The sequence below is a fragment of the Cuculus canorus genome, chromosome 1 (genome assembly GCF_017976375.1).
Source record: "Cuculus canorus isolate bCucCan1 chromosome 1, bCucCan1.pri, whole genome shotgun sequence".
NCBI classification, from domain to species: domain Eukaryota; kingdom Metazoa; phylum Chordata; class Aves; order Cuculiformes; family Cuculidae; genus Cuculus; species Cuculus canorus.
In genome coordinates this window covers 166,339,270-166,358,011 of record NC_071401.1, presented here as the reverse complement: position 1 = coordinate 166,358,011, position 18,742 = coordinate 166,339,270, and the positions used below count along the sequence as shown (strand labels likewise).

At 33.7% G+C, this 18,742-nt stretch overlaps 1 protein-coding gene across 2 annotated transcripts in view; it reads left to right on the top strand.

Annotated features, from left to right (window-relative positions):
* The window catches only part of CEP290 (centrosomal protein 290), a 51,529-nt gene that overhangs the window by 21,323 nt on the left and 11,464 nt on the right, over positions 1–18,742 (top strand). Inside the window, exons 24-44 of one of the 2 annotated variants that reach the window (XM_054066458.1) lie at positions 1,025–1,255; positions 1,794–1,967; positions 4,036–4,147; positions 4,981–5,186; positions 6,052–6,203; positions 7,064–7,175; positions 7,922–8,377; positions 9,460–9,624; positions 9,827–9,934; positions 10,022–10,156; positions 10,813–11,079; positions 12,176–12,283; positions 12,859–13,055; positions 13,745–13,958; positions 14,158–14,295; positions 14,398–14,619; positions 15,162–15,275; positions 15,462–15,607; positions 16,485–16,640; positions 17,264–17,387; positions 17,978–18,556. In XM_054066458.1, the coding sequence (XP_053922433.1) occupies positions 1,025–1,255; positions 1,794–1,967; positions 4,036–4,147; positions 4,981–5,186; positions 6,052–6,203; positions 7,064–7,175; positions 7,922–8,377; positions 9,460–9,624; positions 9,827–9,934; positions 10,022–10,156; positions 10,813–11,079; positions 12,176–12,283; positions 12,859–13,055; positions 13,745–13,958; positions 14,158–14,295; positions 14,398–14,619; positions 15,162–15,275; positions 15,462–15,607; positions 16,485–16,640; positions 17,264–17,387; positions 17,978–18,556 (4,116 nt within the window). The remainder of the gene's footprint in view (positions 1–1,024; positions 1,256–1,793; positions 1,968–4,035; positions 4,148–4,980; positions 5,187–6,051; positions 6,204–7,063; positions 7,176–7,921; positions 8,378–9,459; positions 9,625–9,826; positions 9,935–10,021; positions 10,157–10,812; positions 11,080–12,175; positions 12,284–12,858; positions 13,056–13,744; positions 13,959–14,157; positions 14,296–14,397; positions 14,620–15,161; positions 15,276–15,461; positions 15,608–16,484; positions 16,641–17,263; positions 17,388–17,977; positions 18,557–18,742) is intronic. The other variant, XM_054066461.1, reaches the window with a different exon arrangement.

Here is an 18,742-nt window from a genome sequence, read left to right as displayed (position 1 = left end):
AGGCCTTTTAACAAATTACTGTTTCCCAATATTTTTGTTTCCAGAAATATATCCCATTCAAAGATAAGAAATATGTAGTACGATTTAGCATTAATTTTTTTTAGTATGCAATTTTTGTTAGGGTAAGGTGAACATTTTCAGATTAAACATTTCTCTGAAATTATTTCTCTGTGAATGATGAAAATGTGGTGCTTTTAAAATCTTATGAAAAGCAGACTTCTTGATTAGAAAAGCAAATCTTTGCCAGTTCTCACAGAACTAGACTTTTTCATGGCTTCAGGATTCCAGGACTCAGAATTTTTTTCTAGCTATCTGCTTATTTTGGTTCATTAGGCTCATAGGAATCTGGGATTTTACAGCTCCAGTTTCTCCTCCCTGTCTTCTTGGCAAGCTGCGGTGTGCAACAGCAAAGCTAAAGCTTATATGCCTTCTGTGACCAGAGTCGTCGTAGTTCTCTCTCTCCTGTTTGCCCCTCCTACACCCTCTTTGGATTTATTCTTGCATGCAAACACGTGTGTGCACACAGAGACTTCAATACACGCATGTTTCCTACGTGGTGTCCTGTGTTTACTTTACAAGTACTGGTTTGATCCTCAACGTAGGATGTTATTAGCATTTGTTAGAAACCATGGGAATTCTATTTCATGTAGAAAATTGTTCCAATATGTTTGTTTTGGTTCTTGTAAAAGAAAACTGATGACAATGTGTGCAGAGAATTATTTTTGTTCTAAATTTTGACAATATCAGCATTAACTAAAATTCCAGTTGGTCAGTCAGGTGTATTTAGCTTCTATTCCTCAGAAACTAATGATTTTCAAGGCTTACGTTTTATTTTCTTAGAATAGACTGTTGTATGCTTAAGTGTGTTGAGTGTGTGTATATGTTTTATTAGCAAAAAGAAATTATTTCAGACAGATCAATATAATTTTTACACATGGATTTAAAAATGTACAAGAAACCTTGTCTGTGTATTAGAGTTTTACCCTGTTTCTGTACAAAGATCTTGCTACAAATTATTTCACAGAATTTACTCAATGCACTTCAGCTGGATCCTGATGAAACAAAAAAAGTACTTGCAGAAAATAATAGAAAAATAACTGTTTTACGAGTTAATGAAAGGTCACTAACAAGGCAGTATACCACTTTACTTGAAACGGAACGGCATCTTAGACAAGAAAATGAGAAACTCAGGAGTGAAATAACACATATGGAGACTGCAGTTATAGGGAAGATTGGAAACTTGCAACGATTCAAGGTATAGTTTATTGTAATAATAACACATTTTTATTTTTACATTTTGGCAATAAATACACCTTTTTTAAATGGAGGCAGTACTATACTAGTTTCTTGAATGCATTACCCAAATGCTTGTTAAATGCTTTTATAAATTGTGTGAAAACATTCTTTGTAGTAAAATAAGCATCATAATACAAAACCTGTCAATTTTCCTCTTCTGATTTGCTTCAATAAGTTCTGTTTATTGAAAATGTCATATGAAACCTAATCTTACTTTTTGGCTTTGCAGATCACCAGGGCCTGTATTAACTCATTTTTATAAAATATGTTTTTGACAGTGCCTTAGAATTAAGAGGCAACTATTGATAAAATTACCCAGACAACTGGAATACCAGAGAAATTTTGCCAATTGTTATTGCAAGCAATTTGTAAAGATGGACAGTAATTTAGTAAAATAAGCCAGTGTCATGTTGTAAAGAATTATATTAAATGGTATTATTTTTCCATAGAGTAATTTTGGCAGACCTTAGTAACCCATTGTGTTGATTATTTCATAGGAAATGGCTAACTTTAAGATTGCAGCTCTGCAAAAAGTGTTGGATCATAGTGTGCCATTGTCTGAGCTAGAACTGGCTAATAAGCAGTATAATGCATTAACTGCTAAATACAGAGATATGTTGCAAAAAGATAACTTGCTCGTCCAGCAGACAACAAACATGGAACATGTGGAGGTAATATTTGAATTATGTTTGAAGTGTAAGGAAAAAAAACCCACCTTATTATACGTGCCTTCTGCTTTCATTTTTGTTCTCAATTAAAAGAAAGACAGAAGTCCCAGTGTTTTAACTGCTCTTTGCAATAGTTCCATAGTGGTTATAAGATGTTGGAGCCAGTGTTACTATTGCTATCAAATTTTAATTTTCTTACCTGATATTTTTCAGTGGATTAAGAAACATGCACAAAGTCCCAGATTTTATTTCAATAGGCACACATAAAAGCATTTTGTGTTACTGTTTTGGTGAGTTTGGTTGGTTTGTTTTGCTTTTCGTTTGTTTGATTGCTTTTTAACTTAAGCTCTGGGTATGTTTCCTCACAAAGAATTTTTAGCTCTTTGATTACCAAAACAGGGTTGGCAGAAGGAATATTTGCTGTCATCTACAGTTTTGGAGGTTATAAGGAAAGTAGAATGATTGTAAACACTTTCAAAGCTTTCAAAACACTTTCAAAGCTTTCCAAACACTTTCAAAGTAAATGCTCTTACTGATTCCTGACTTAAAAGAATGAAATTTTACTTCTATAAAAAAGTAAATAATAAAAGATTGTTCACTGTGTTCATTTTGTGTTTGCAAAATGTCGTAAGGACTGCAAATATGTAATTATTCCTTTGAACTTTTATTCTCAAGTAGAAGGGAGCTTCTTTTCAAGAACCTTGAAGGTGTCTTCAAAGCTGTAACTACCTCCCATTTTTCATTCATGTGAGAAATAATAGTCCTGGAAAGTAGTAATTTAACCAGTGGTGAAAGGTCATGACATGTTCCTGTCTGTTGGGCTTTTGTGGTTAGTAAGGGTTAAATGTGTGTGGTGGGTGAACTTACTGAACTATTTAATTTTTTTGCTTGGGAACAGATGGGTCCATTTGTGTTAGATAGAAAGTGAATGATTCCTTCTGTATTATATGAAATATTTTGTGTATGAAAAGTTACATTACCTATTTTAGCAATTGCATAGAGATAGAGAATCATTTATCAATAGCAAACTAAAAATGTATTTAGAAAACTAAAAATTGAAAATTAGCTTGAAGTGTTTGATTTGTTTTACTGGTTAATGTGGAATTTTGTGTTTCTCTTTGGGGGAGTGAAGGAACAGTTACAAAAATAACATTTGACATCGTATTGGATGACTAAAAGAACTAAAAGAAGTGTATAATTTGTGTCAAATGTATTTTTGTGCAAGGTAAAGTATCTCATGTGAAATGAAATATCCTCCATAAATACTTCTTTCTTTCGCACTGTTAATGACTTGTTTATTATGACAAACATAATCTAATTCAAGACACTTTAGGAATCACAGTCACTGATGATAAATATTCACATTAATATGAGATCTGACGCAAAAAAACTGAGACTAACCCTGTAACTCAGGAACCAAGAACGAGAAGGGAGAGACAAAGAGATGGTTATGGAACATGTTCTTAACTGTCACAGTGAAACAAGGCTCAACTCAGTCATTTCACTGGGTATGAGCGGACGTGTGTTGAAATATAGACTTTTTTTTACCTTTGCTTGCAAAATGTTGGTGTGCACCAGCCCACAACATTTGTCCCTGAAGCAGTTTTATCACTGTGCTTGAGCACCCATCCTATTCCCCAGACCTGTCTCCATCTTCGCAAAGATCCAAGTAGGTGCTCAAAGTAACCCATTTTTTTTTCGGTAGAAGATGTGAAAGCAAAAATGACGGAGATCCTCAACAGCCTTTTAGAAAATCTGTAGAATTGCTTTGAACATTGGCAGCATTGTATGCAGCTGTGTGTCAACTCAGAAGGGAGCCACTTCGAAGATGATTGTAGTTGATTTTCTTAATTTGTTAAATAGTTACAGGCAGAATCTCAGGGTATTTTTTGTCAGACCTCATATAGGTGACAGTAAGATACAACAAAGAGAGCAGATTAGTGTTTTTACAGTTAGGATGAAACTTAAGCTCTTCTGTTGCCACATGTGTAGACTGTGGGTTGTGCATAGGTAAAACATCAAGTCTGCTACAGTTAATGTTGCTGTTGTGTTGTAAAATTTTGCCATACAGCGTGAGAATGAATCCTTGAAAGCACAGATAAATTTATTGAATCAAGAATTGGAGATCACGAAGGAGAAACTTCACACTGTAGAACAGGCTTGGGAGCAGATGACTAAACTGGGCAAGTATGAAAGTTGTATTGCAATGTTAAAGATCAAATGGCATGTCCTGTGAAAAAACAATACTATAAGACATTTTAAAATGTATGTATCTTAAAACAACAACAAAGTCAAAACTATTTTGTGTCTGTCAGTAATGGTCTTAAATGTTTTTGGTGAAATTTTTCGTTAGTTTGTTTCATTTTACTTCTGTGTTTGACCAAAACCAAATTTTGTATTTTTTTGCTGGATACTGTTCCATGTTGACTTTTCTTAGGTTACTGGATCAAGATTTTAAAAGCTGGAACTTGTAAAGCAACCTCCTCTGATTTTATTTTTTTTAATAAGGTGCAATGTGTTCTACCTTCATTGTCAGTCAGAGTACTTCATAGGTTGCCAGGAAAATGATTTCTTTTTTCCTGTTTTCATACTCTGTAACAAAGTATTTTTTCTTGATAGCTGGAGCTTCTTTGTGTACAATTTACATTGCCATTTTTCAAGAGGAACTCATCCACATGTTTCTTTTAGAGATTTAAAATTAAGTTACCTGAACACTTACTAGCTGAATTAAGGATAAAGTCAAAGTCTACACTGAAAATAGTTATCCGTCTCAATAACTTTGGTTACGTGTATACCTATTTACAATTCATAATAATGTTTTATTCACATTAGAGACTTTTCAAGCATGTAATAAGGCAAGATAATCATGCCTCTATTTTAAAAAAGTAATACAAGTGTTTTCATAAAGTTTGCCTGACAGAGATAAAGCAAAACTCATGTTCTGTTTCATGATGCCAATAATTTTCATAGCTGAATGAGCCTGTGTGTTCCCTAATTTAAATATTTTTTAATGTAGGGGATGACAATGCCATGGACAAGGCCACAAAAGCAATAACCAACAGTGAGATTTTGTCCATTTCTAAGAAAATCACAATGTTGGAAATGAAGGAACTAAATGAAAGACAGAGAGCAGAACATTCACAACGAATGTATGAACATCTAAGGAATACTGTAAAGCAAATAGAAGAACGTAATTTTGAACTGGAAACAAAATTTGCTGAGGTAAATCTGTTGAGATTTAGCAACATAACTTGACACATCTTAAAAGCATATTTTTTAGCTTTTCAAAAGATATTAATGTATTTGGTATCAAAATTGGCAAAAAAAGCTTATTATGTAAAATATAGCTGGCTTTAAGAACTGCAATTTTGCATGCGCAGGACATTTCTAAAAAAAAGTAACTAGAAGCTTACTAGACATTTCCTTCTAAACTCCTAAATCTGCTTCAACGTGACAGTTAGTTTTCCAGATAACTAATGCCTCAAATATGTGAAATGCAGCTAATAAAATATACTGCAATGTTTTTGTTTCTTTAGAAAATCAGTTATTTTATAAAGGAGTGGTATCAGATTAACCTGCCACAACTATATTTGCTAACTTAGTTTGTGAGGCTTTTCTGTGTTGCCTAATGCTTTTCAGATACCTATCTTTTCTTCATGTTTTTTTTGGTTTGAATTGAAATGTTGGTTACTTGGTATTTAATAATCAACTTGAAATCAGTCTGATTGAAAGAATATTACTTAATTATGAAATTTCATTTCCTAAAGAGTTTATATTCTTATTTTTTTCTTTTTTTTCTTGCTTTAGTTTAAGAGTGAGTTATTGGCATAATGGTTTTAAGAAATTCACTTGTAAAAATTGTGTTTAATTTAGAACCCTGTTCTGTGCCAACCGGTGTATCTGTTCCTATGTGTATGCATTGCTGCAAACAAAAAGACGCCTAAGCAAATGGGAGCACAGCTGACCATTGTAATGTAATGCCTAAAAAGGAATATATACTTGTGGTACTGCTTTTTCTTTGTAGAGTTGGGAGTGGTTGTGTGCTTAGGATAACATTTTGGTTGTTTCTGGGTTTGTCTTGTTTAAGCTCACCAAAATCAACCTTGAGGCACAGAAAGTGGAACAGGAATTAAGAGATGAACTTTCAAAGAGTGTGAGTAAGGCAGTAAGTGATGCAGACAGACAACAAATAATGGACCTAGAAAAGCGTGAGATGGAGCTCAAGATTGAAGTATCGAAGTAAGTCCTGAAGTAACATTTTGAATGCAGTGCGTTCTGAAGCATGCAGAAATTTAGGCTATATAAACTTAATACACTACTTATTTATTACTAGCAGATATTTTTCAATGCCTAATTTTTTGACATTTATATATGTTAAATTTGAATTAAAAACAAAGCATTTAATTCATGACTGTAAAAAAGGTAATTTCCTTCATTTTTATTTGAACAAGGAATTAAGTTCTGGCCTGGTTAGACATAAGTGTGCGTTTAGATACTCATTACTAGTATTTTAGAAGTAGTTAATTAAGGTTTGCTTTATTTCTGTGCTACAACTTCCCTTCAATGTATGAAAATATCATAAAAGAAATTGGAAAGCAACTCTTACTTTCAAAAGGTCATAGATATCTTGAAAATTAAACTGCGTGTTTGTTTTTACCATTTACTTAGGAAATTAACTTTGTATGCATAAATTGAAAACCTGACCATTTCAGGTATGTTAATATGGACATTTGTCTTTGACTAAACAATGTAATCCTGTTATATTCCTAAAATAGCAAAGTCTATGGGGTTATTTGCAGGGATTTTTTGCACTGAAAATGGGTTATTAGACTTGGAGAAGCACAGAAAGGAATTGAGAATGAAACTTCTTAAGAATTTATGTCCTGGAGTGACAACAAAGAAAAAGTTGAGAGGCAATGCTAAGGAATTTTCATAACAGAACTCTGAGTAGTAGAAGAGAGTATGCTGAAAAGAACAAAATCTTCAACTGTTTTGATATGAGGAAACATCCTAAGCATCTTTTCTTAGCATCTTCTACTTAGAACTTCATAAGTTATTCAGTGGTTTCAAGTGACACAATACTCTTGTTTTCTGGCAAGGTTAAGGGAACTGTCTGATGTAGCAAAAATGCAAGTTGATGCTTTGGAGGCACGCCAACAATACAGAGATAAGGAAGTGGAATCTCTTAGAATGGAAATTCTAGACTACCAGGTAAAATTATATCTTTATTAAGAGGATTTTTTCCCTTGAATTGAGATGAAATTAAGTAATTCTACAGTGAAGTAGGAAACTGCAAAAGCATTTCAGAAGTGTCGTAGCAAGCTGGTCCTTGTAATTGACATAACCTTTCAAGAGTTCTTTATTATGAATTATTCCCTTTTCCATTTTCCCATTTCTAGCTGTACAGCTATTCCAGATCCAGAGCTTTTTTCCATATTACATAATGTTTATTTCTATAGGATTAATAGCTCATGGTCAATATTTAAGTATAGTATCGGGAAAGTTTGATTCTTTTTTACAAGACAAGCAATGTCCTGTAAATCTTGAAGGTTTGTAGTAGTCTTATTATATTGCTTTGTTACTAGCTGAAACAATTTCTTGGGATTTGTTTTCATGTTCTAGAATGGCTTGAATCCTGAAATACAACACTTTTGTCAGCTTTTATGTTACTATGTTATCTAAGTTTAGGTATATATTTCTTCCTCATTTTCTGATGTTTTGGAAAGATACAGTTTTTAAGATTAATATCTGCAAATGTGTATTTCTAAGATATGGTGGTAGAAGCAGTAGTGGAAAGATAAAAAGCTGGGTTTAGAGGCTAATTCTTTCTCTTATCTATGAAATTAGATACGTGCAATGTATAAAACATTTTTTAAAATCTTGCTTATATTTACATATACACTGCAATTACATATTTAGAAGGAAAAATAAATTTATTCTATATATTTTGTTCTTAGGCACAGTCAGATGAAAAAGCAGTTATTGCAAAACTGCATCAACGTATCGTAGCCCTTGAGGGTAGTGAATCTTTTGCTGTAGGCAAGTTGGAAACGCTTAAATCGAAATTACAGAAGGTGGAGATCCATAATCTACGTTTAGAGCAGAAGCTTGATGAGAAAGAGCAAGCCTTATATTTTGCCCGACTGGAAGGAAGAAATCGAGCTAAACATCTACAACAGACAGTTCAGTCTTTGCGACGACAGTTTAGTGGTGCTCTGCCTTTAGCACAGCAAGAAAAAATCTCTAAAACAGTTATTCAGCTACAGAATGACAAACTGAAGGTCCTGGAAGAAGTTCAGCATGCCCAGCAGGAGCGTCGAAATGCAGAAAACAGAGCATTAGAGGCAGACTTAAAACTGAAGAGTTTAGAAGAATTATTAAGTGCATTGAAGGATACAAGAGGAGCTCAAAAGGTTTGCTATTTTACAACTTTGAATAGCTTTGTTCATTTGATCTGCATTTAAATTAAATTTCAGTTCAGCTTGTTCCCTGAATGTCTGTTTTAATGTAGTACTTAATGTTTCAAAATACCCTTTTTTAGAATATGACAGCTATCATTTCTTGTTTTCCTATTTTGAAAAAGCAATACATCGTTAGTTATTTGCCCTGTAAAAGTCAGCACAGTCGGATTTACTAATTTGTGCCCAATTAAGGGGCTTAGGATGTAGAGGCTATGTATTCAGTTATGTTCAGTCGAATTAAGTTATAAATTGAATTAAATTATGAGTGAAATTAAATTAAACAGTAGCATTCAGAAGTTCTGTTCCATGAGCTTGCACTGAAGACTTCACTTTAAACCCATGTCTTTTTAAATAAATCTTGGGGCAATAATTTAGGCGTCATGGTCAGAAGCGTTACTATACGCATGGAATTCTACTTAATCATATTTTGCTCTTGTAAGCAATGTTGCCTTGAAATTTGAATAAGGCTTTCTCGCTTTTCTCCCGGATCACTGTAGTACATGATATGATTATATCTGTAATGACTAAAGATGTCTGCATGTAAGCAGTGGTTGTAGTGCTCTTGGCATGTTTTAGTTTTAAGCTCGTTTTCAAAAATTTTTCTAGAGCATTTTGACATAAATATGTCTGTTATTCTTAGTATATGTGTATTTTTTAATATGTGCAGTTTTAATGGCTTTTAAAATTTTTTGCTGTTTTAGAAAAGTCAATCAAACTTATTGCCTGCTTTTTTTGTTCAGTCTGGACAGATGTATAGGGTATAGCTTAGTCAGGTCATCTGAAAATTATTTGTGATGCATTCCACGAGTGTAGGGAAACCTGTAGCCTCTCCAATTGTCTGCAACAGTTTTCCGTCATTCTTGGAGTTTCATACTCTTGGCACGCCTTGTCACTCAAGAGAAGTGAAGTAGCTTAAAAAGGCAGAACCTCTTTATCCCTCTTTATTGGATAAGTGCTATACTGCCTCAAAATCAGAGCATTGGTGCATCTTGTTGGCCTGTGGGCTTGGTAAATAGTGTATCATTCACTACTAGGTAATTGAATGGCATATGAAGATGGAGGAACTCCGTCTGCAGGAACTGAAACTCAATCGAGAGTTAGTCAAGCAAAAGGAAGAGGTGAAGTATTTGCATAATATAATTTCTGAATATGAACGTACAATCAACACACTGGAAGAAGAAATTGTTCAGCAGAACAAGGTATGTATTTTTGCATGATGTTGGAAAAAAAGCCTTTTGCTTATTTCTCTAATTGATTTTATAAAGGAGGATTCTTCCTGGTAAATTCTTTTCGGTAGTGCACTTGAGCATTTTACATTTTGTTATCTCTTTCTTTTCTGTTTGAGTTATAAAATTCCCATTGCCTTCAATAAATAGAATACCTTTTTTAAACATTTGTTAGTTTCACGAAGAAAGGCAAATGTCTTGGGACCAGAGGGAAGTAGAACTGCAGCGCCAATTAGACCAGTATGATCATCAACAAAATGAAACCCTTAATACAGTTCTAAAGGTACGTGCACTGAATTAACTGATAACAGCCTCATAAGCACACGTTTTTTATCTGTCACATTACATGAATATGGATCTTTCTGTGCAGTTTGAAGAGGCTGCAGGATCAGTTCCAGACTCTAGTCTGCCAATCCCACAACAACTAGAGTTGGCTTTGAGAAAGATTCAGGAGCATATTCGAATAGTCCTGGAAACTAGGGCAACCTGCAAATCACTGGAGGAGGTAATTAAATGTATAAGTTATTATATGAAGGGACAAAATTTGTATATCTGTGCCCTTTAATTTTTTTAGTAATACATTTCTTTTTATAAATGTCAGTCACATGTGTCCAATCCTTTAGAAGTATTTCACACAGAGAAAATGTAAGTAATATTACTCCATGACTAATACGATTTTTTTTTTTCCATTGGAACAAATTATCAAGGAAAATTTTTAACTATTTGACAATGTTCATTTAGTTCATTTAAGAGGTCTTGCTGCACAAAATTCAGTTGAATGGCTAGTTAAATTTAGCAAGTGTTACATCAAATTTAACAAGGAGCATAGCAAAATCCTTTTATCGTTTCGGGTTGCAAAATTGAAATTCTATTATAGAAGATATTTTGTGGTTCTTAAGAAATTTGAAAAACACTAGCTTCTTGAGTTAATGTTAAAATGAGTTGTATGTGTCTCTTGTGCCAAGCTAATAACACTTAAAGATACAGTAATGATATTCTAGGACTTTCTTCATCTAAGAGTAATCCCATACAGTCAGGACAGAGAGCCAAACTTTTTATTAGTCCATTTAAACAAGTGTTTCTGATACTTTTTTTTTTTTTAAGTAAGATCTTTTTCTAGTGTTTGAATTCTGAAAATGAAACAATTGCCTTTCGTTTTAGAAATTAAAAGAAAAGGAAGCTGCTCTGTGGAAAGCTGAACAAAATGTTATATCGAGAGACAAAATTATAAATGAACTAAGACTTCAGTTACCTGGAACATCAGAAAGAGAGAAAATAATGGCTGAACTAAGCAAACAAGAAGATGATCCAGAATCGTATCACACTGCAAAAATTGTTCATCAGACCATTGCAAATATGCAAGCAAGATTAAATCAAAAGGAAGAAGTGTTAAAAAAATACCAACAATTGCTTGCTAAAGCAAGAGAGGTAGTTAAACTTTTTGAACAAAATTTCTTCCAGTTTTAAGTTCTTTTAGTTGTTTCCTTGTTTATTTCATTGCTAATGACATCTTAAAAGGTTTCTTGCCTCAGAGGTAACAGAACAGAGAAAATTAGTAATTTTTTTATGTAGAAAGTTAATGTAGAATTCTTAAAATAGGAGAATTGCTTAGTTAAGAGGTTGTGTATATGATACCTGTCTAGGAATTAAATTAGTATGACAGGAAGAATATTAAAATTCTGCTGTGTGAAGTGGTTTCAGTAGATTGTATATTTATATGGAATTTTCTAGTGCTTGCAACAATGATCTCTGGACTGCATCTTGTAGTGAATTTGGAAGGTACGGGAAAGATATGCACTTACGGAAAACAGGTTTCTTAAAGCATATTTTAGATGAAACCATATTTCAAAGCATAAAAAAATATATCTAAGCATACTTTATATTCTTTATTCTTTATAACCTTAAAGTGTATTTTAAAGTGCAAACCTTGTGTCTAAGAGGTACTTCAAGATTAAACATGCATCAGTTTTAGTGTGTTTGGACAGGAACACATTTCCGAAGCAGCCTTCCTATTGTCTTCACTTAATGTGCTCTGCTTAATATGTGTAGCTGTTTATTCCAGGAGAAATCTAGTTTTTTGTTTTGGAACTAAACCAGGAGATGCAGTCTAAAAATAAGGCTACTTTGCTCTGTCTGCTAGCAGACATCCAGTACAGGGGATGACACTATAGTCCAAAGTAATTAGACCTGAAAATTACATAGTATGGGTATCATTATCCATATTGATTTTCATAGTTGGTGAGGACTGACACCAACTGTTTTGCTCTCCAGCTCCTGTACTGTGGCATCCTACTATTTGCTACATAGCTTAAAACTGCAATAATAGTTTTTTTCCAATAGTGTTAAAAAAGAAAAAAAAAAAAGAAAATCACTCATTATAGCAAGAAGAAAAGAATTTTTAAGATTAGAGGAAAATTTGGTGAGCAAAACTGAACAGTGTGTGAACAATCAACATGAAAGTCCTGTAGTTTTGTGACTTTCTGGAGTAGTGTGCATCAGTAGATTTTTTATTTTGAACTAACAGGAACAAGAGGAAACAGCAAAGAAGAATGAGGAAGACCTTAGAGTTCTACAACAGAAGTTAAATTTGCATACCGATAATTCCCTTAATAAAGTCAAACAGACTGCTTTGGTGAGTTATGTGTCTTCATGGGATTAGTGAAATTTTTCCCAGATTTTTAAAATTGTTGCTAAAAAGAATAGGTTTGTAGTCAAAAATAAGTAATAAATGATGACAGAAAATAAATGGGTGGTTGATACAGATTTATTTTATTACTCCTTAAAGAACTGGCAACAGGCTCATCAGAAGTGTAAAAAACCAAAGTTACCACCTCTGTATATATGAGCAATTTTCATGTTATCTTAATTTAGAGAGACTTCTAGGAAAGAGAGTTATATTTTGTTTCCTGTTCTTTTAATTCATGGTTATGTTAAACTAACCCATTTCAATTCAAGTTTTCTCTTGACACTTTATGATAAGGTGAAATCTCTATTCAACTGGTTCTTCTGTGGATTGTTAGATGCACAAAGCTCTTTTTAAACCAGCATGACTGCTTCTCTGTGGAATAAGAATCACATCTCAGTAACTAAACTTCTTAGGTATTGATGCTTGTTTATATTCAGAATTGAGTTTAAAATGTGTCACTAATGCTTACCTTTGATTTAAAGCTAGAACTGTTTATCACATGCATTTGTTCTGTTTTACAGGAGCTAGTGAAACAGTCTTCGTTATCATCTAGCAACAAACAGTTTCTCCGCTTAGCTGAAATGGAGCGAACTGTAGCAGAACAGGATAATTCTCTTGCTTCCCTTGTTGTAAAATTAAAGAAAACATCATCTGATTTGAAGAAACAAAAACTAATTACTTTAATGAAAGTCAAAGAGTTTGAGACTATCAGAGCCCAGTAAGTTTTCAAACTATTAATGTAAGTCACAACTGGATTGGACCAAGTTGATTATGCATTGCTGCTATAGGACTAGTCTATCAACTTGAACATATTTTTTGATCAATATAAAATCTGACTGAAAAAAACTAACTCAAAAGAGCTATTGTGGTTGGTAATTGTATGTTATTTTTAATCTGTAGCCCTTCATTGGGGCTAACAATGAAAAACTGTGGCTTGAAAAAATGCCTTTCCGTTGTTGGCTTTGTGTCATTCAGTGAAAAATAAAGTGTTCAAGGTATTGAATGTTCAAGGTCTTGGTATGAGACTTGTCTTTAAGCTACTGTTACACTTGCTGGTTTATGTTTTGGGTTTTTTTTGTCCGCTTACATATCCATTTGGGCTTTGTGCCTAACATGTTTAAGCTCATAAAAATACAACCCCTGTTTATAAGTATGATGCTTGCTTTACCTGTTGGGGCCAGGAATTAAAATGAGAGATGCTCTAATCTCATTTTGCTGATCTTCTTAAGTAATCTTCTTATTAAATGGAGGCCTCCTTTTTTCACTCAGTCTGGTTTTGCTGTTTCCAAATCTATATCATTTGCTTTAACAATAATAAAAAATATAACATCATGCCCTTTGTTTTTTATTTGGAGTTTGCTAACTTAATTATTGCTGTGTACCCTATTAATGCTTATTTTTTATTAGGCTTCAGGAAAAGCACACAGTTGATGTGCAACAACTTAAAGAAGAAGCAAATGGATTGAGGAACAAGTTATTTCAGATGGAGATGGAATTAGCAAATGTAAAAACTGAACTAGAGGTCCAGAAAGAAGCAAATAATAGAGCACCCACAGTAACACTGAAGAACCTGGTGGAACAGCTGAAGAGCCAGTTAGCCATAAAAGAGAAGCAACAGAAAGTTAGTCAATAAAAATTAATCCCTATGTCACATGAATGTTTAATGTTGCTTAATGTTTAAGAATTCTGTGTATAGTACAGCAGGAGGTGGAGTGTGATTGTGCAGTATAACATATTAAAATGCAATTGCCTTATGTTGTTTTGTAATGTGCGTATTAGCAGCTTCAACACTTAAAAGAACTTGAATTTATTATTTTCAGGCTTTGAGTAAAGCACTTCTGGAACTCCGAGCAGAAATGACTGCTAATGCTGAACAGCAGATTATTTCTGCTGCATCACAAAAAGAGGCATATATGAATGTCCAGGAGATTGTTGACAGGCAAACAAAGGGGCTTACGGTGAGTACGAGGTAATATCATTGTATTGCATCATTGGATTGTTGATAATCCTGATTTTTGAGGTTTGCTCTTTTGTTTGTTTGTCTGTTTGTTTTCTTGTAGACACAGATAGAGGAATTAAATAATGAGATTACAAAACTTACAGAAAACCTTAAAATAAGTAAAACCAGGGAAAGTTCTTTGTCCAGTGAAAGGGATGAGTTGAGCCAAGAACTTCAGAAGAAACAAAAAGCATTCGATAAAATGCAGGTGGAGAAAAATGAAATGGAAAAGGAAAATGAAGAACTGAAGAAACGGGTTAAGAGGCTAAGCAGTAGCATTCAGGTAGAAGTGATTTCTAAAAATATGTTCAGTCTTGGTCAAGTTTCTGCGTAGACATGCTGGTTTTGGGGCGAAAGATTAAGTATTTTTGGCAGGTATTGAGACTCATACTTGATTTAAAAATTTATGCTTGCTCATCACTGGATTACATGTGAACTATTAACTTTTGCTGTTGGAAGCACACTTCAAATAAAAGGAAGAGACTGAAAAATACTGGTTCCTTGAAATATGATTGAAAGAGTTTGAGTAGCTGAATTACCACTTCAAAGCTTCTTTGAAAATGGGATTTTGCGATCTTCCTGGCTGTCCTTATTTCCCATTTAAGAGAAAAAGTAAAGGATTTACAGTACAGCTACTTACTGCTGATTACCCAGTTTAGAATACAAAGTTACATTCCGGTACTTTTATAATTTAAAGATCATTTTTAAAAGATTGTTTAGATTGTAAAATGTTCTACAAATTGGAATTAAATTCCTTATTCTTTTAGTGGAGAAAAGCACTTGGGTAGTGCTCGTCAAAGTTTGTAAAAGTTTGTAATTTTTCAGAGCAAAGCCGATGAACAAAATCTGGTCGATGCACTTCAGAAAAAAATTAAGAAGTTGGAAAGTGAACTCGAGAAGAAGTGTGAAACAGAAAAAAAAGATGTAAGGGAAGACAAGGTAGGTGATATTTAGATTATGGCTGTATAAATGAATATTCTTCACGATAGTGATCACATACAAGAGGTTCTGAGTGATGTGAGATGTCTTCATTTTACCGGTTGTTTTGTTTGGTTTTTCGCTTGTTTTACTATTTCAGTAACTAATTAGTCACTCGTCATACTAATGTGTTATTGTGCTTCACAGACCTCGAAGGAGGAAATTATTAGATGGGAAGAAGGTAAAAAGTGGCAAATCAGAATGGAAGGATTGCGGAACAAACTAAGGGAAAAGGAAAAAGAAGCAGATGCTTTAGCCAAACAGTTGAATACCTTGAAGGAAATTTGTACAAAGTGAGTTGGCTTTATTAGATTCAGCTACAAAATGATGGCATAAGGGAAATCCAAATATGTTTGCCACTTGATAATTGCAACAGTTTATTGTGTTCGCAAGATTGATGTCTAGAATTCTACATTGCTATTGGGATTAAAAGGATTAGTTGATTTTCAAGCAGACTACTCCACTAGTATCCTTTCCCTTGGAGAAACCAAGAGCTTTATTAGAAGAAACTGTCTCTGGACAAAACTAATTAAAGTCCTTTGTTATGCTTCTTGCATATAGCATTCTGTTATTCTCATGAAATGAACAACAGCTTTATGAAGACAAGATGTTTCTCAGCATTGAATTAACAGATTGCTAGGGTTGGATAGTGTGTTAATGTTATATGTAGTGCTGTTGCAGTACTGGTAGTTCTAGGATTATGAGATGGAAGCCTTTTCAACAAAAACATGTGTGCAAAGCCTCTGCAAATGTTATGTTTACTTCAGTACAGTAATGGCACAGTTTTACTGATAAAAGATACAGAAGGGAAAGAAAACAGGTGGTGACTGTAGCTTTTGTTAGGTTGTGGTTTAAACGGCTTCAAAATGACATTTGTTCTTAGCAAGACTTGCATGAATTTCATGTAAAATACAGGCAAGACCAATAAGTAGTTTATGACATTCATGATAATAACTTAATGTTCATTGTTTTTTCCAGGTTTGGGGTTAGTTTGTTTTGGGTTTTTTTGATAAAGCTGTATTGTCTATACCTCATTAAATCGAAAAGGGAGTGTGGTTCAGTGAGCAAAAAAATTGCAAATGTGGATTTTTTTAAGGCAGAAAATATTTTCTCCTAGAGAAAGCAAGTTAGTAAATAAAGTTTTAAATGTAAATTTACTGGATATTGCAGGACTGAAAAAGAGAAAAGTGCTCTACAAAAGAAACTGAAAACCACTGGTGTCACTGTTGACCGTGTTGTTGGAGTAAGAGCCTCAGAGACTGAAAAAGAACTGGAAGAACTACGAAAAAGGAACCTAGATTTAGAAAATGAAATTGCTCACATGAGGTGAGAGGCATTTTAAAAGTATCTATGAAAATAGAAAAATCTAAACGAGAGAAAAAATCTGTGGAAAGAGATAGATCGTCTCTATTAGACCAACTGATTGAATATGGAAAAAAACAGATGGGAATTTAAAAAATCCTTATATGAGTCTGTGACAAGTAAACTGAAAGCTACTTGGAACTTGGGAACAAGTGCGCACGGTCAGAGAATATGCAGCATTGGTTCATTAGGCTGAAAAGCTAAATAATATGAAAAACGTCTGGTTCCTGTTGTGTAAAGTTATAATTACAATTTAGAGCTGATTAAAGTTACTGGAACTGCTAAGTTGTAGTGAGGGGAGTCCGTTATTAATCAGTATATCCATGCTCACAGGGGATAGTTTATCTGAGTAATAGAAGTTGTGCCCATCTCAAAAGGGCACATTCCTTTTGCCAAAGTAAGTACTTTTGTTCACAGGGATTAGTTGAACTAGCGTATTGGCTAACATTGATTTTGAATAACTAGCCCAGTAACAGTAGAAAATCCAGTCTAGTAATCCTGAAGTTCATGGTATTTTTCCTTAACAGATGTTTTTCTTCATTAATAGCTGTTTGTTTGTTTTGGCTTGATTCATTGTTTTGATGTAGAACACAGCAAGCAATCCCACGAGATTCTGTTGTAGAAGAATTACATTTCAAAAATCAATATCTCCAGGAAATGATTCATGCATTACGGAGACAGTGTTCAAGAGAGACATATTCTAGACCCTCGGTAAGTTACCAATGTAACCATATTACCTAGAGGAATCTCACCTACTTAATAAAAATATTTGTTATCCATTTGATATTCCGTGTCATTTAGCTAATCTTATTTCAAATGATAGTATTCTAGAACAGGACCTTAAATACACAGTTTTAGTGTTTTTAAGAAAAAAAAAGCAGCAAAATAACCTCCCCCCCAGACTCCAAAACTTATAGTTTCTGCATTTTACTAGTAGAAGTTGATATATTTAGCATCCTAGCATATGCGGAGAAATAAGGGATAGGTATTTTTAAATATGCGAGTCTGCAACTGAGGGACTACTTTTATATTCCATATTGATTGAAAATTTAGGATACGCAGAATTTGAGGAAATACTGCATTTCAGTTATATAATGTAGTCTTGTTGTGTTTTGATTTTTACAAGGTTCATTATATTGCAAATATTGCATTACTGGTTTATCTTAATCATTCAAGAAATAGATTTAACAGTACCATCTAAGTTTCTTTATTTCCTGTTTTGGTTTACTATCTTCTGCTTTCTTTTCATGCTTCATTCTGTCTTCAACTTGAATTCATGTGACTAAACTGAACTGACCAAGTCTGTTCCTATCAGTGTCAGTAGACAAAAATTTTTGAATTCCCTTCAAAAGAAATCAGTTTCAAATAGGGATGAAATCAAACATCAGACTAATCATAGCATTACTGATGGCAATGAAATAGATGTGGAAGCAGACATGCAAACATGCATCGTGCCTAATGAAGGCCATGAAGCTACTGTGGATTCAAGCACGGAAGACAAGGACGCAGACGTTTCTAGAGAAGGACTGAAAAACAAAAATGTAACTGAAGCTGATAAAGAGAACTGCAGTGAAAGAGAAGAAAATATAACCCAACCTGAAAATGAAAAACTTGAGGAATTTGAAGAAGAGGAGAAGCAAGAAATACTGAAGCAATCAAATGTTGATGAAGAAGAATGTGTAGAAGAGCCTTATACTGACAGAATGAGCTGCAATCAGTCTGATTCAGGGGAACCTTCTCTTCAAGCTAATGGCTATGAAGCAGAAAAAATAAATGTGAATAATGAAATTAATCAAGACACTGCAGAGGATACAGACGAAACTTGCCAGAGTGGTGCAGAGGGGGTTGAAAGAACTCTGGAATTTTGTGAAATGCCTGAGGTTTGATACTGTAGCAGTCCTCTAGCATTTCTTCTATATAAACAATGTAGAAATAGAATACTTTGATCTTGATAAAGTGGTGGTTTTGTATGCGTGGTCTGCAGGGATATTGAAGTAGTCACCAAGTGGTCCATAAAGCAGACCTTAACCTCTCACGATAGGCATGCATGTCTGCTCAGAAATAAG